We start from the raw sequence: 16103 nt of genomic DNA on the forward strand, positions 1-16103 counted from the left end.
TCAGTCGGTTAAGTGTCTGCCTTCAGTTGGACTCCCTGCTCGGTGGGGAGTCTGCTTCTCCCTCTCTCTCTGCCTGCAGCTCCCCCTGCTTGTGTTCTCTCTCTCTCTCTCTCTCTCTCTGTCAAATAAATAAAACTCTGAAAAAAAGAAAAAAAAGAAAGAGACAGATGTGGAGTTTAAAAAAGGGAGCCTCTGTGCCATGTTGGTAGGAACGTTAATTGGGGCAGCCACTTTGGAAAACAGTATGGAAGTTCCTCAAAAATTTAAAAATAGAAATGCTATACAATTCAGTAACTCCACTTCTGGGTATTTACCTGAAGAAAATGAAAACACCAATTTGAAAAGAAAATGTACCCCAACATTATTTACAATAGACAAGATATGGAAGCAACCTAAATGTCCATGGACAGATTCATAAAGATGTGGTACATATACACAATCGAATATTACTCAGCCATAAAAAAGGAATGAAATCTTGCCTATTGCGACAACATGGAAGGACCTAGAGGGTATTTATTATGCTGATATGTCAGCCAGAGAAAGAAAATTACCATATGATTTCACCTACATGTGGAATGTAAAAAACAAAATGAACAAACAAAACAGAAACACTCACTGACACGGGAAACAAATTACTGGTTAGGAGCAGGGAGGGGTTGTGGGGGATGGGTGAAATATATGAAGGGGATTAAGTGATACAAACTTCCAGTTATAAAGAAGTCATGGAGATGTAATATACAGCATAGGGATTATAGTCAATAATATTAATTAAAAAAAATCAATGGAAACATACCAAAATGTTAAAAAAAAGTTTCATAAGTACAGAGCCTATTGTGTGAAGAACTATTTTATAATATCCTTTTCCATATAAACCATCACATTTTAATGCTAGAATGCATACTCTTTATCCAACACCACCTTACTTAAAAAAAAAAAAAGCAAACTTACTTAAGAATTGCTTAGTGAAGGGGTGCTTGGGTGGCTCAGTCGGTTGAGTGTCTGCCTTCGGCTCAGGTGATGATCACAGGGCCCTGGGATCAAGCCCTGCAGTGGGCTCTCTGCTCAGTGGGGAATTTGCCTCTCCCTCTCCCTCTGGCCCCCCTCTCACCCCCACCTCCACTTGCGTGCACTTGCTCTCTCTCAAATAATTTTAAAAATCTTAAAAAAAAATTTCTTAGTGAACCAGATCAGATCTTCAAAATTTTTTGCACCTATACGTCTAAAGACTTGAAAATTCTGTGAATATTTTTAAGTTGCAAAAGATGTAATTTCTAGAGTACTAAAAAATTATATTATCCTAGAACTGCTGTCACTGTTTTGAGTGAATACGATGGGATTCAAGTGCTATAGTGATTTGATACTGACCACCTCCATTTTATTTATTTTTTTTAAGATTTTATTTATTTCAGAGACAGAGAGGGGGAGAGTGTGCGCGCAAGAGAGCACAAGTTGGGGGACCATCAGAGGGAGAGGGAGAAGCAGGCTCCCTGCTCAGCAGGGAGCTCAACCACAGGACCCCTTCATCACCACCTGAGCCCAAGGCAGATGCCTAACCAACTGAGCCACCCAGGTGCCCCAACCATCTCCATTTAAGAAAATATGAACATGCTGGACTGTGAAAGTTGGAAAAATTTTACGTTTTTGGAACTCATATTTCATCCCACTGTCTGCACAGAATTATATTCTAATGCAATTAAGTTTATACTTAGAAAACTTTCAGTGATCACTCTATAATACTTCTCCACAATAATATATAAATTCAAATTTAAAACTCTAAATTTTCTATTTCTATTAATTCCCATGACCATAAATCTCTAAGTACTAAAAACTTTTGTGTTATCATTACAACTGTTACAAGCATGAAATTAAAACAATTTGCAAAGTTTGATAGAAGTGTAAGAATGGATTATTTTGGAAAATACTTTTCTTAGTGAGATGAACAGTTCCCCTCATTTGTTTATGTGTCTACTTAAACTGAGTATTCTTACAACTAGGAAGTTAGAGTTTAGTGTAAATTCTACTGGGTTTTTTTGGGGTGCAAATACTGAGAAATCCTGTTTGAATAAATAAGCAGATACAAAAGGAGTTCCGTTCAGCTAGGTCTCTCAATGTTTTCAACTCTTAACTACCAAAAATCATACACACACCAAGATCTAGCATCAAAAAGCAATTTTTAGTCATCTATCAACTGACCTGTCAAAAAAAAAAGGCCTATTTTTCATTAGAAGATCCGTAGTCAGTTGCCGCCTCACTACTGAAGAGATACACCATAGCATGATTCTGGATGGTGAGAATAGTCCAACCCACTTCAACTAGTGCTTCAATCCTTTTTATAATAACCTCACAAAGTAAGGTTCCCAAAGGGTGAGAATAAACTCTTAGGTGGTGGAGGGAATTCATGTCTTCTTGATAAATCTTCCTCTGAGGACGGAAATGTTCTCCATCTGCACCATCCAATGTCCCACTAGCCACATGTGATTATTTCAGTTTATTTACTTTTTAAAAAGATTTTATTTATTTGAGAGAGAGCATCAGCGATGGGGTGGGGGGGCAGAGGGAGAGGGAGAAGCAGACTCCCGGCTGAACAGGGAGCATGACAGGGCTCGATCCCAGGACCCCAAAGGCCGAAGGTAGAGGCCTAACCAACCAAGCCACCCAGGTGCCCAGATTATTTCAATTTTAAAATTCGTAATGCTCAGTATTCATATGCGGCCAGTAGCAACTCTATTGGACAGCATATTCAGACCCTTCTATTCAGTATGGTCAGCAGCTCCGACCGGCAGCTTGTTAGAAAGACATTACCTCAGGCCCTGCCTTGGATCTACTGAATCAGATTAGGCAGTTTAACAAAATTAGCCGGTGATTCATTTTTACTCAGATTGAAACACACCGTGCTAGAAACCTCTAATTTGTCCAAAGTTTTTTCCTTATTTTGACCAAAAAAGTGCCTCCATGAAATGTTTGTCCTCTGGCCTTCATTCTTGCTCCTGGCCACAAAGTGCAAAATCAAATCCCCCTTTCTAAGCAATAGCCCTCCCAAACATTTAAGCAGCTACTAAATTCTTCCCCCATCCACCTTTTCCTTTGTCCCCCACATCTTATTTTCTCAGAGTTAAATACACAGAACTCACTGGACTATTTCTGTGCTGTCAACTGTACTCCAAACTGGGCTTCCTAACTCTTGCAAAGCACATGTCAAAGTCTCGAGGCAATGAGCAGGTTGCTCTCTAGGTCCTGGTAAAATAAAGGAAACTCAACTTTTCATGTTTGTGGGCCCTGCTCCTGATCTCCCAGGGAAGCAAACCCTCAAAGCTTGGTTTCTGCCCAAAGCACACACTGTACATCTGATTAAAAAAAAAAAGTACATTCCAAACATAAAGAAAAATTTAAAAACCTCCCTGGTTCCCATAAGATTAAAGTCATACAGCCTTCTACATACTAAAAACGTAAGATAAAATGTGTAACTTTCTAAAATGCCTTCCATCACGGTGATTTCTAAACTCTACGTAAAAATACCGTATATAACCCTGCACCAAATGTTCCTTCCCTAGGGCGCTCTCTGTGAAGATTATGTGTACCGAGCAGCTGTCCTAACTCGGGCCCGAGTAAAACTCTTTTCCTTTTTTTTTTTTTAATTTTAAGAAAGGTCTGTTCATTTTACATCAACGGTCAAGAGCCTAACAGTTCCTGGCCTCTGGGCTTCTTAAATCGACTCCCTAGGACTACAGCTTGTTAGTACGGCTGCCTGCTTGGCTCTTTTGCTCTCACCCACACCCCAACTCCTTCACCTTCTCAACCTCCTGGTCCCCATTCCGGCCACCCAGCCTCGTCCTTCCCTTTCCCGGGCTGGCACCTGACTTAGCAGACGCGGTCGAGACACGATGCCACGCAGATCGATGTAAACAGGGGAAGAGAGCCCGCTCTTCAGTACGAAGTTCCCAAACTTGAACGCCTGCACGTCGTACAGACCCGTTACCAATGACCCCAAAGCTGCTTCTGCGGCTGCCATTTCCACGCTCCCCCGGTCCTGTTCTAAACTCCAAAGAGCGCCAGGCGAGCGGCGCCCGGATGTCGTCACCCGAGGAAGCCCCGCCTCTTCCGCCGTCTCTTCCGGCGGCCTAGGGGCTCGCAGGGCACCACTCTGGTGCTTCAAGTAGCGGTGAGTGTCTGGTGGCGGAAGCGCTCCGGGCGCAGCGTTTTATGTTTCAGCCTGCTGCCGGTAGATCGGGTCGCGGGAGTTCAAAGCTCCAAATACCTAGATTGACCTCCGAGTCATAAAGCCGAGCCTCTCTAGAGAGATTGTTTAAATCCTGCCCGTTTTATCGCTCCGTGTCCCCTTAGTTATCGCCTGTAGTTATTTGCCAGGATTAGCCACGACTCCTCTCTCATACCCCTTCCTCCCCCAAACCTGGTTTCACCAAATAGTAAGGTCTCGCAGACGGGGATCTTTATTCAATTCTTAACTACCTTCATGGCATCTAGCACATGACAATGTCGGAGCAACTTGCACAGGGGACCCTAAAGCGCTTAGCAGGTAATTGTTCATTACCTTTTCTGTCGGAACTGTCTGGCCTGGAGGAGGACGTGTGTTTATTCCCGTTAGCTCAGCTGCTTGGCAGGTAGTAGGAAGTGTACAGCAGGTGAGGAAGGGAGGGAGGAGAGTAGAGGAGGATGAATTGCTCCGTATCAAGGTTACCCAGGAGGTTAATTTTGCCAGCCAATCTGAAAATCCAAGCGTATTTGGTCTTTACAAATAAATCCCTTAAAGTGGGGGAAATTCCCATTATGTGTAGAAGGCAATACTTGAAGGGAACTAACCCTTAAAACCTTAGGGCTCGTGATGGTTACTCATTAAACCGATTCTGATTTCTATATTTCTATATTTTTAATGTCTGTATTTTCTTCGATGAGATTGTGCTGACCAGCCAGTGTGAAGAACCCATCTTTTTGAGACTTGTTTCTTATTTCAAATAAATGCAGTGAAATTTTGATGAAATAGAAGCCAAATGTTAAAACATTTTTGTTCCTACTGGCAAAGTAAGCTAGTCAAAACACTTCAATCTCTAACACTCTAGCTAATCGACATTTTACTCTGAATTAGTCTCATTTACACTTGAGGGGCACCCGCAGACCTTATCATGTGTGCATAGGCTAATCCAGGCCGAAGAATCCAGACTTCATTCTGGAACACCAGAATGAAGTTAACAACACACACCTGAGACTTACTTGACTTTTTTTTTTCTTTTTGGAGAGAGAAAGGCCTTAGGCTACTTCTCCAGGCTACAAAATTGTTGCTTTCTTTCCAAAATGCGGGCCAAAAAGTGTTGTGATTATAACGTGCTATTTTCAACTTGTCAATTTTCAACTTGTCAAAGGCCTTCGTATATTTAGGGAAGAGGAAAAAATTACTCTTTCCTTTGAACAATGGTTTTAATTAGAAAGAAAAGAAAAAGACAACCAGAAAGAATATCTTTAGTATTGTATATTTATAGGAATGCATAACTTGTGAGATGTACATTTTGGGAAGTTTCATCCATAACTTATAACATTTACTGTAGTAATAATAACAAGACAGCAGGTCATCACTTTACAACATTACACATGAGTGATTTTGACTTACAAATAAAATATTTACAACCTACCTTTACAAAACGACATTGTATGCATACAAAAATGAACTGCAGAAAAATTTAAAAATAATAAGACAACCAAAAACCCAGAAGATACACTTAAGGCAGACCAGCAAGACACTGAAATAATTAAGGCTGTGGAATTCTTCTGCACCTTGAAAATATAGAGCTATTTATCGATACTGTGAAGTGATTTTAAATCAATTGTTACAAGCCCAATGGAAGTATGTACTTATATGTATATGTGTAATGGTCCCTATGGGGAAACCTATCCACTTACGGATAAGGCCCTTTATCTGAATGGCCAGAGAAGCCCACTCCAACTTGGTGGGGAGGGGGTCACTCAAAACCAAGAGGTGCCAGTGCAGTTTGCAAACCAACTATTAATAATTCAAACATAAAGATACTCCTGACCCTAGGTAAACAGCCTCAGCTATGGCCTCATTATGTTTCAGGCTTTGTTCATTTGGCTTTGTGGACTTCAAAGGACAGCAAACAATTCCCAAATGAGTAGGCTGGAACTCCACCCATCAGCCCTAATGGTTTTGAATGGCCCTAAAAGGTTTTCCAGTAGAAAAATTGACCGACCTGGGCTGTCTTCAACTGGATAGATTTCTGCATATGAGCAATAACATATACATACATATTATACACTATATACATGTACAGGTGTACATATATCCATATTCCCCAATAGTTTGCACTTTGATCACTACTGTTCTCTGACTAGGATCTCATTCTGACAGTTATGTTTAGTTTTTCACAGTCTTCACATTTGTCCTAACTACTGGTGTTACTCACCTTCCCCATAGAGCAGGCTGGAGTTTGGCAGAAACAGAAGTAAAAGCACCAGGGTCAAAAAAATCAGACACAGATGACAGATATGGCTTAAGTTAGTAAGAGAAGATGTATGTTTTGTTAACTTCAAATTCATAACCACAGTCTCTGAGATCATGGTAACTGTCCCCATAATACTCCAGGATGTGGATTCATTTCTTGATAGAAGTCAGGCATTGATGCAACTCTTAATGCTAGCTCTCCCTGGGCTAGCAAATTGGCTTGCTTAAGTTGGGACGCCAGGAATTTTATTTGCACTTTTTCCCCACCACTCTCCCTTTTTTCAACTATCCTCAGCAATCTGAAGAAACAGTTGATCCTGATCGTTTGAATAAAACTAAATCTGACCACATTTTAGAATCTCCCAGCAAACAGGCTGACAAGAAAACACAATAGCCTATGAGTATTTCAGGCTTTCACAAGTATTAATTTCAGGCTTTCCATAAATGTCCCTTAAAGATGAAAATTTGTCTTAGAGTAATTGCTTTTTCTTCTCCTCTAACTTCTACACATATGGAAAAATGCAGAAATGCCTTTCATTGAAAATATGGCCTATGTTATTTCTGTGTTCTATTTCTGTATAGATTTCTCACATGAATAATATTACCTATTAAAAATGTCTAGTGCTATGGACAAATTTCAGCTCTTTTTAACCCTTTAGAATTAATGAAACAACTGAAATCCTTATACTTTTTAGAAAATAAATATTAACACAGTAGCTTCCCTTTTCTTAGTGGAGTATATATAAACCTTGTCTCTTCTAAACCCACCCCAGATTTAATTATTAATTTCCAAATGATCCCTAGACTTTAAATAGTAAATAGAAAAGCCATAATGTAAATAAATCCATTGGAAGCCCACATACTATGTTAGCCTAACCCAGACTCCACAGAGATGCTACACAGGAGAAAAAGGAATAAAGCCCACATTCCTCAAAACTGAAGAAGGGAGTGGTGAGTTTGCACTTTGCCTTACTACAGAGACCCCTAATGTTTGTAATATTTCCTCCTCTATCAAATTTGTGGGACAACGTTTTAGTTAATACACAGATATAACCACCATCTAGTTTATAATACCTTTGTTCCCTCATGTTCTCACAAATCTAAATTCCCATGCTCTTTCACATAGGCAAGGAAACAAGGAATGACTAAATTCATTAAATCATGGAGACTATGGGAAAGCAAATATGTTACTCCTGAAGCACCTAATTATCTTAAAAAAAAAAAAAAAATCCAAGGTTTTCCCTCCAAAATCCAACAGTTCAATTCATTTCTACACCTGTGCATGCAATTTGCCTCTTATAATGGATGCTGGTGAGATTCTGAAGAAGTGAGTTGCGATATCAAACAATACTTTATTCTCACTTCTGCCCTTCCAGTGAGGAAAGTGGCTGTTTTGAGTTCTTCTCTGTCAATTTTTCCAGAGCATAAAACTTGAGAGGAGAGAGCAGCATCACCCTGGAGGGTGTCCTACTCTGGCTCTGCCATCAGAAATACCAGAGAAAACAGTGTATTCACATAAGACCATTAGCTCTCCTAACCTTTTTCTGTAGACAAGCTTTTAAATGATTGAAATTACAGGCTAAGACCAAATAACATTTAGACAAAGAGCACCTGGTACTTCCAATTAAAATCAATTTACAGAACTTAATCTCATGAGTTTGCAAATGGTATCCTAAAATATGGATATTGAAAACGCGGAATGTTCAAAGTTACTCTCAGTAAAATTCTTAGCACTGGCAGTGTGTAGTACTTTAAGAAAATCAAAATATCCTTTAGACATCCCAGCTATGCTATTTTTGCAACATTCCTATGAGATTAAAGTCCCTCCTCCCCCCCCATTCCCATTTTAACAATGGGGACATTTGGGACAGAAAAAAACAAAGACTTTCTGTAAGAAAGGACGAATCAGGAATAGCTGAGGTTGAAACTCAAGAATTCCTGGCCTCACCCTATATTCAGATGTTTTCATTTAAAAGATATTTTAACAGAAAGAGAAAAAATGCTGCAGTATCAGTCAATCTAAATACAATGAACTTCTTTATCTCCCATCCTCCCCTCTGAAAGGCACTACTATTTATAAAGGCTTTGTGAACGACAAAGCGGTGAAGCCAGCTTTTCCTCTGCTTCCTCTACTCCCCCAAGGGTGTTTATGGCTGTGAGAGTCCTGAAGGACACCTCCAACATTACAATTTTTTTCCTAAAAATTTTCCCAACATTCAGCTGTAAGTGCATATAAATCTATTTAATTTGAAACAAATGTAAAATGTGCAGTAAATCATTATATCTTTAAAAAATTAGTATGAGTTGTCCCTGATCTTTTCCTTCTTTCTGCATCCCACCCTTACAAAACAAAACAAACCCCAAAACTCTACGCAATGAATATAAGCCAAGCAAGAAACTTACGAGTTTAACCAACATTAATTTTTCCCACTTCAACTGGAAGTTCACTCTCACTAATTCCTAGTTAGGTTTTGATTTCAAAAACTATGACGGTTATGGTGGAAGTGGAACATTTTCTCTTCTCCCCCTCTCTACCACAAAGTAATAAATATCTGCCAAAACAGGTACAAGAAACTGGTTTCTAATCCTTCTTCCCTCACCACGGTTGCCCACAGAGCAACCTCATGTATATTGCCCAGCCCCACCTTCGGGGATTCCTTGTTACTTCCAGCTGGCTAAAGAGAATCTCGAAGCAGGACTGCTATCTTACTCCTGTTGGGAGGGAGCAGGGGCTTTGCAGACAGGACACCTCTCTGTTAGTTCTCTTCAGTGACCAAGCTATATAAAATACACACCCTTTCTCCTGGAGCCTCTATTAAATTAATTCTACTCTAATGATTGTACTTTGGCTCTAGTTAACAATCACACCACTTTGCATTTCTATGTCCCGCCTCTCCTGTCTCCTCACTTCCCCAACATGTGTACTTGGTGGGGAGGGGAGATTCCGCACATGCACAACCCCACACCTGGGCCGTCGCTACTCTGATGGCAAGGCTGATATAAAAGCTTTGGCTCTAACATTCTGTCAGCTGCCTTCCCACAACACGATTTCGTGAACGCTCTCCTGTGCCCTCTGTGCACCACCGTCCAAGGCCCTAATCTTCTCCAGCAGAAACTCAGCCCATCTCTTCCATGGTCATAAAAACTCAAAAGGACTCAGCAGGGAGTTCTTTAGTCATTGCACACAGTGGATGAAACAGACCTTGCCAAGCCACACTTGATGGGTATTTGGAATCCTCAGCACCCGCCCTCCGTCCTGTGACGAGCCCTAGGGACCAGGCCTTCTTTTAGGCTCAATCTCACAATGAAGACATGTTTCCTTAAAAGGTTTTTTTTTAGTAAATATGTTTTAAATTTTAAAATATCATATCAGATAGTATTTGTATATACATGTAGATTTAAATGGAGACTAGGGGGGTTAGTCAGGGGTGGGCTCTGAGGGAGGGCGCCTTGGTGACCCAGGGCCATCTGAAGCTAGGAACCAAATATAGGTGGAATCAGTTTCCATGTATTTGGTTAATCCTAAAAATACGAAGTGCTATCTAGTCTTATTGCTTGTACTTCCTACTAATTGATTAATTAGTGGATGAAGAAGGTGACTCTGAAAGCAATGGAAATGAAAGATGAGTATTTTTAATTTTACATTTCCACTGTGGGAATAAGTGTTTTTATATATTAAAGTTCAGGCTTAGTGTCCACCATCCTTTTTCATTTAGATCGATTTGTAATTCTATTTATTCCTCATAAACCCTCTGCTTGCACTTCTGTGCCACACGCTTTTAATTTTCTCAGTCCTATTATAGGAGAGAAGCAATGCCATTAAACCTAATTTGAGGACAAACACTTGAGTTATAATTTTAAAATAATATTTGCATAATAGCAATTTTCAAAACCCATCCTAGAAAACAAAGGGTGGATCATGTACCAACACACACACACACACACACACACACACACACACACACAAAACAAAAAATCTTCCCCAAAAACAAAGAAAGAAAAACAACCATGAAATGTCCAGACTGAATTTTTTTTTCCACTAGCGGGGGGGAAAAGGGCAGTTCATAATCACCTTGTGTGGAGAATACGCGCCAAAAAGCAGTGTTGGCCTCAAAGTGCAATTGGTCCTTTTGGTCCAGGGAAATATCAGCGGCTAAGTGGAGATAGGTATGGCAATCACAGTTAAAATTCAATGCTCTGTCAGAGTGATGTATCAGATTTTATTCCATGGCTTCAAAAAGGACTTGGGACCAGGCCTTTAAAGGCCTATATGGCTGCCTCCTTTTGGTAAGCACCCCTTAGCTTCCAGAAGGGGTTAGAAATAAAGCAAGCCAACTTTCTGAGGACTACATTCTACGTCTGTAGAAGTCAGAAAGTGTTGTTAACGTTGTTCATAGGAACCGTAGGAAAGGTTTCTATTTGCCCTTTTGTGTGAACCTGTTATATTCGTTACCTAGTTCAAACCGAGTGTAGACATAAAAATAGCCCCACAACTCTTAACCATATTTGGACTTATTTCCTGGCAGGCTTTCCTGCCGGATTAACTCTGAGCTGCCAGTGAATTTGGGGGTAGTGTTTCATATACAGAACCTATGCTAATCAAATACTCGTGACTGAGAGAAAAACCTTCTCATTCACAGATTGCAAAAGGGTAACATTGCTTTCTCTTAATGCATGGGTTCTGGTAAAAGATTTCTATACAAGATTTATAAAATGCTCTAAAAAACTTGTCATCTAATTGTGCTTAGTCAAAACAATGTAATGCTTCGGTAAATAAATTACCGTCTTAACTGGAGCACTCAAAATTACTTATGATTGATTTCATATATACCTCTATATTATAAAACTCTGAAACCTGAATGGGATATACTTTACTGTATGTGTATATGTATGCTATTAAGAAACTATATCTAAGTAATCTAAACCAGAATAGTTGACATATGTGACATCTCTGTTAAATAGAACTTTTTTGCTTAAAATTTCAGCAGGGTTAGAAACCTTTTACACTCACTACCGTGAGCTTTAGCTTTGCCCATTTCACCACTCGTTTTGGAACACACTGTTAAAATTTTATAACGGCTCATATTCTTGGTATCCTTGCCCCCTCTCTTTAATGTTCTGGGTGACTCTTTGCATCTTTCTTTCTTCTATGACCTTCTGGAAAGCCCCTGGGTTGAGGGTAATTTCACTGCTGCCCAGACCCTGAATAGCCATGGACGCGGTTTAAGAGGTCCGTCTCTCAAGCCAGAGAACTGCGTGGAGCGAATGAACAGAATTATTTACAGACATTCAGTCTTGCTTTGGTTCACACTGCACTTCCATGTGGAACCCCAAGGGCGAGGAGACGGCTACGTCCCTTGGTTTACCCGGTTGACAATGTAGCTCTTGACATTGGGGACAGGCCGCACGTCGTTCTGGTGCTTGCGGCGTTCTATGAAGCATGCCAGGCGGGAGGTGTCCAGGGGGATCTTGGAGTAGCTGCCGTTATGGGGCTGCAGCCAGGGATGCTGCAGGCACGTGGCTGCCGTGGGCCTCCTGCGGAAGTCTTCCTGTAGGATCACATTGATGAAGTCTCTGGCAGCGTTGCTCACGCCACAGAAGTATTCGTGTGGGAAGCTGAAGTCCACCCTGCACACATTGATACAGGTCTCCTCCTTACTCTCGTCCAAGAAGGGGGACACCCCACTCAGCATGACGTATGTCAGAACCCCGATGCTCCAGATGTCTGTGCCCAGGGAGACGGGGATTCCTTGGATCACTTCTGGGGCAGCAAACTCGGGGTTGCCCAGCAGGTGGTGGATGTGGAAGTGCCCCGAGATCTGGACGGCATCCTCCAGGTCGATGAGCTTCACCCGAGGCACTGGGATGCGTAGGTCAATGAGCAGGTTTTCGGGCTGAGGAGACCCGGGCGGGAGGGAGAAGAGAAGGCAAGTTCAGCTCTCTGTCTTAACTACCAGTAGGACTCTGGTGGTTCAGACATGGTTCTGTTAGCCTTTGAAAAAGCCTATGGAGGGGCGCCTGGGTGGCTCAGTCGTTGAGCGTCTGCCTTGGGCCCGGGTCGTGGTCCCACGGTCCTGGGATCGAGCCCCGCATGGAGCCCCGCATCAGGCTCCCTGCTCCACGGGAGGCCTGCTTCCCCCCCTCCCACTCCCCCTGCTTGTGTTCCCTCTCTCACTGTCTCTCTCTGTCAAATAAATAAATACTTAAAAAAAAATTTTGAAAAAGCCTATGGAGCATGAGAAATTGCCTATGCAAAGTGGCCCCAGGGGCCTTCAAACTAGACTAGATTCTGAGTTGGGGTAGCGTTTCAGAGAAGCTGTTTGACATTGAAAATCATGTCTTCTCAACTACACCTTGCTTCTGCATGGACTCAAAAAAAGATTGGATTACTCATTTTGGAAAACAGGGGCTTCTTTGGGAACACCATAAAAAATTGATATTTATTGGCTTCCTTCTAAAATGTTAGACGAGGCGGGAAAAGCTTCCCAACCTTCCCTCACCCCAGATGTGATGGTGGCTCTTGGTGTGTTCTCATTAATTCCCGAATAACACACTCGAATTGTGTGACGACCTAGTTCCCGTTTAATATTTGTCAGGATTCTAACCTAAGTCAATAAAATGAATCAGAATGGACCTCCCTCAAGGGTGATGACTGACAGGTTGGACTCGGCCATTTCCCTGCAAGGGCAGGTCTTTCTTATTACCTTTATGTCCAAATGGGCCACCCTACAGTTGTGGAGGTACTGCAGCGCTTCCATGATGTCTCGGATGTAGAAAGCAACTTTCTCCTCCATCAGCTCATCATGATTCATAAGGTAGTCTAAGAGCCGACCATCATCCATCCTGAAAGCAGGGAGGAGACGGCCGAGGAAATACATTTGTAAAGAAATGGAAAAATAAAACACAGACACATTGGTCAGAGCTCTAAAATCTCTCCTGCTCCCCCTTATAAAGGAAGATCGATGTTGCCACACATGCGTATTTTAGTTAGAGCCCAAAATTAATGTTCAGAACTAAAATTAATTAACTAATTTAAAAGTTACACATGTGATGTGCTCCACGGAAGAAACCTGCATAACCTTAAGACACATTCTATGTTGTTAAAGTTAAAAACTCACGAGGAAAAAGGTCTGACCCCCCTTTAAGAGGCTAGATTGCAAAAGAGAGAAAGTCTTTGGAAAGAGAGAGAGAGCACTCTTTCTCAATATTCTGATGAACTGGAACCCGGTGGCTGCAAGGCCCTGCAAATATGTTTTGCAAATTGCTTTTATTTGTCAGTTTTTAGTTGGGGAAAATGGAAAGTGGACAAAGTTTGTCCTTGGCAGTCTTGACCCTCAAAATTGCCTTTTGAGCAATTTTCCAATCTTAAACACCGTGACTGAGAACATGGTAGGGGGAGCCAGCCAGATCCAGATTTGAATCCTGATTCTGCAACCTACAGGCTGGGGGTTTGGGACAAGTGATTTAAGCCCTGTGTTGGGATCTTCATCTTTAAACCGGGAGTAACAGTAACAGCAATACCACCTACTTCATTATGAGGGCTGTGCAAGAATCAAGTGAGACAATGAGGCATTTAAGCATAATTAGTATAGCAGTCATAAGTGCTCAGTAAGTAGTAGGGATTTTCAGGCCCCCTGTGCCCTCTCTAGCATCTGGAGTGACCAGATGTTAGACTGCTATTCCAATGTACACTGAGCTGTCAAAGGCACATCCCCGGGAAATGCTCAGGCAGAACAGCTTGAACCAGAGGCAGAAACCATCTTTGAGCACAGCTGATCTCCCGCCACCCCAGCCAAGTTTCCATTCTCTTCTCTAGCGTGTTCCTTCCCCCTGGTCTCTTCTCCGAAGCCTAGGACCCGGCCAGGGGTGGGATGGGAGTGATGAGCGTGGAGTGGAGGGGGACTGGGTTTATGAGATGCACCCCCCTGCACTTCTTGCAGCGCTGCTCCAAGACCTGCAAGCCTTCGCGCCAAGTTCACCCTCAGAGCTTTTGGGGAATGCAGATGCCTAGGCCCCATCCTAGCCGAGGCAATCAGAACCTCAGTTGCCTGGCAGAGAAAAGCTCTACCAGTGACTTGGGTGGCCACCAAAAGGGGGACCTCTGGTCACAGCACAACCAAGATTTAGCACAGGGTTTACCTCGGGCACTGCCTATCCACTCACCTTTCCTGAATCTCGAGTCCAACAAACACCTTCCTATGTTCTCACAGCAACCCTCTCCAAAACACGTGTTTCCTTCTCAGCATTTACCATGCTCAACTGAAACCATTCACTTAGCGATCGGTCCTCCTCATCAGACTTTGAGCTCCTCAAGGGCAAGAAGCACCCCTTCTCATCTTTGTTCCTTCCAGCCTGGCCCAGGTCCACACAGTGGCTGGCACACAGGGAGTGCTCAGTAAACGTTTGCTGAACTAGCTCAATCCACTGTTCATCTCATTTAATCCCTGTAACATCTCTGAGAAGTGGAAATAATTCTTCAGACTTCACAGATGAGGACCTGAGGCCCAAGAATCTAAAGACCCTGCCCCAAATCCCAGAGCTGGGATAAGAGCCCAGGCTCTTCATTCCAAGAATGGTTTCCTTTCCTTGCACTGTGGCAGCCTGGTAATCAGCACCTCCCCCTGGAATGAGGCAAGCTGGCAAATCCGAAGGGGCCAAGGTTCTGGGTCCACCATATTACCTTGATATACAAGTGATAATACTTGTATCATCACCTGGTATTAGGTTCTAGAAGGCTGTTTGTAAGTGTATTTGTTAAATCCCAAGTGACAATCGACCTACTACTACACAGCTATATAAGAGATCACAAAAGAATTACAAATATTAATAGAGTTGGTTCTGTTTTCTCTTGTTTCTTTTCAACCAATTAAAAAAATGTAGCCGAAGATGTTTGCCCTTTGGCTGTCTTTTTTCCAACATAAATAAATGTATAGGTGACTGCCTCAAAGGCCTTCATCCACAAACACCTAGACAAACAAGCACCCAAGAGCCACAGTAAAATGACAGCTGAAAAGCTGTACGTGGAGGCGCTTCTCTTGTCAACAGAGGCTCCTGTGGAGACGGACACAGCACCGGTCTTGGGCGCAGGGTCATCAGCACGCATCGGATGACATCTCTATGAGGGCTCAATACTCCTGAGAGGACTTTGTTCTCTTTAGCCTCTGCTAGATGTCTGTGAACCACAGGACACGATCTCTGTTCTTCGCTTGGGGGAGGAGGGGGGAGAATGTGCTTTACTTGATGTGTTCTGGGGCCAAGTATATGGTTGCCTGAGTTCCTAGAAAATCTGGAATTAGTGGAATATTTTGAAGGTCAAGTTTCCACTTTAAAAGGAATTTCCTGGGTGGGAGACCATGGATGCCATGGCAGTGTATTGATGCTCAAACCCCTCTTTCATGTCAGGTCCACCCCTGTCAACAAGCCTATGGTCAATAAGCTCTTCCTACACCCCTGTCCAGCCCAAGAGGCCATAAGAGAAAGAACATGAGAATCCAAGGGAGAGAAATATGGGTTCAAGTCCCAGCTTCTCCATTTCTTAGTGGTAAGGGCCTTCCTTATCCTTGATTTTTCTAATCTATAAATGGGAACCACATTTGTATAAAAAGGACGGGAGAACGCACGTGACATACAACAC

At 42.3% G+C, this 16103-nt stretch overlaps 2 protein-coding genes across 16 annotated transcripts in view; both read right to left on the minus strand.

The window, feature by feature from the left end:
• UMPS (uridine monophosphate synthetase) overlaps nucleotides 1-4063 on the minus strand; it is a 30070-nt gene extending 26007 nt beyond the window's left edge. Inside the window, exon 1 of one of the 2 annotated variants that reach the window (XR_003518563.2) lies at nucleotides 3854-4063. Coding sequence is in view for 1 of the 2 variants with exons in the window: in XM_027586913.2 (XP_027442714.1) it covers nucleotides 3854-4009 (156 nt within the window). In the remaining variant the exon portion in view is untranslated. The remainder of the gene's footprint in view (nucleotides 1-3853) is intronic. The other variant, XM_027586913.2, reaches the window with a different exon arrangement.
• Nucleotides 4064-5473: 1410 nt separating this feature from the next.
• KALRN (kalirin RhoGEF kinase) overlaps nucleotides 5474-16103 on the minus strand; it is a 646977-nt gene continuing 636347 nt past the window's right edge. For 8 of the 14 annotated variants that reach the window (XM_035724481.1, XM_035724478.1, XM_035724483.1 and 5 more), the window contains 2 exons: nucleotides 13174-13312; nucleotides 5474-12363 (listed from right to left, as the gene is read on the minus strand). In XM_035724481.1, coding sequence (XP_035580374.1) covers nucleotides 11818-12363; nucleotides 13174-13312 — 685 coding nt within the window. In that variant the 3' untranslated portion in view covers nucleotides 5474-11817. The remainder of the gene's footprint in view (nucleotides 12364-13173; nucleotides 13313-16103) is intronic. The other 6 variants (XM_035724476.1, XM_035724470.1, XM_035724477.1 and 3 more) reach the window with 1 other exon arrangement.

The sequence above is a fragment of the Zalophus californianus genome, chromosome 1 (genome assembly GCF_009762305.2).
Source record: "Zalophus californianus isolate mZalCal1 chromosome 1, mZalCal1.pri.v2, whole genome shotgun sequence".
NCBI lineage: Eukaryota > Metazoa > Chordata > Mammalia > Carnivora > Otariidae > Zalophus > Zalophus californianus.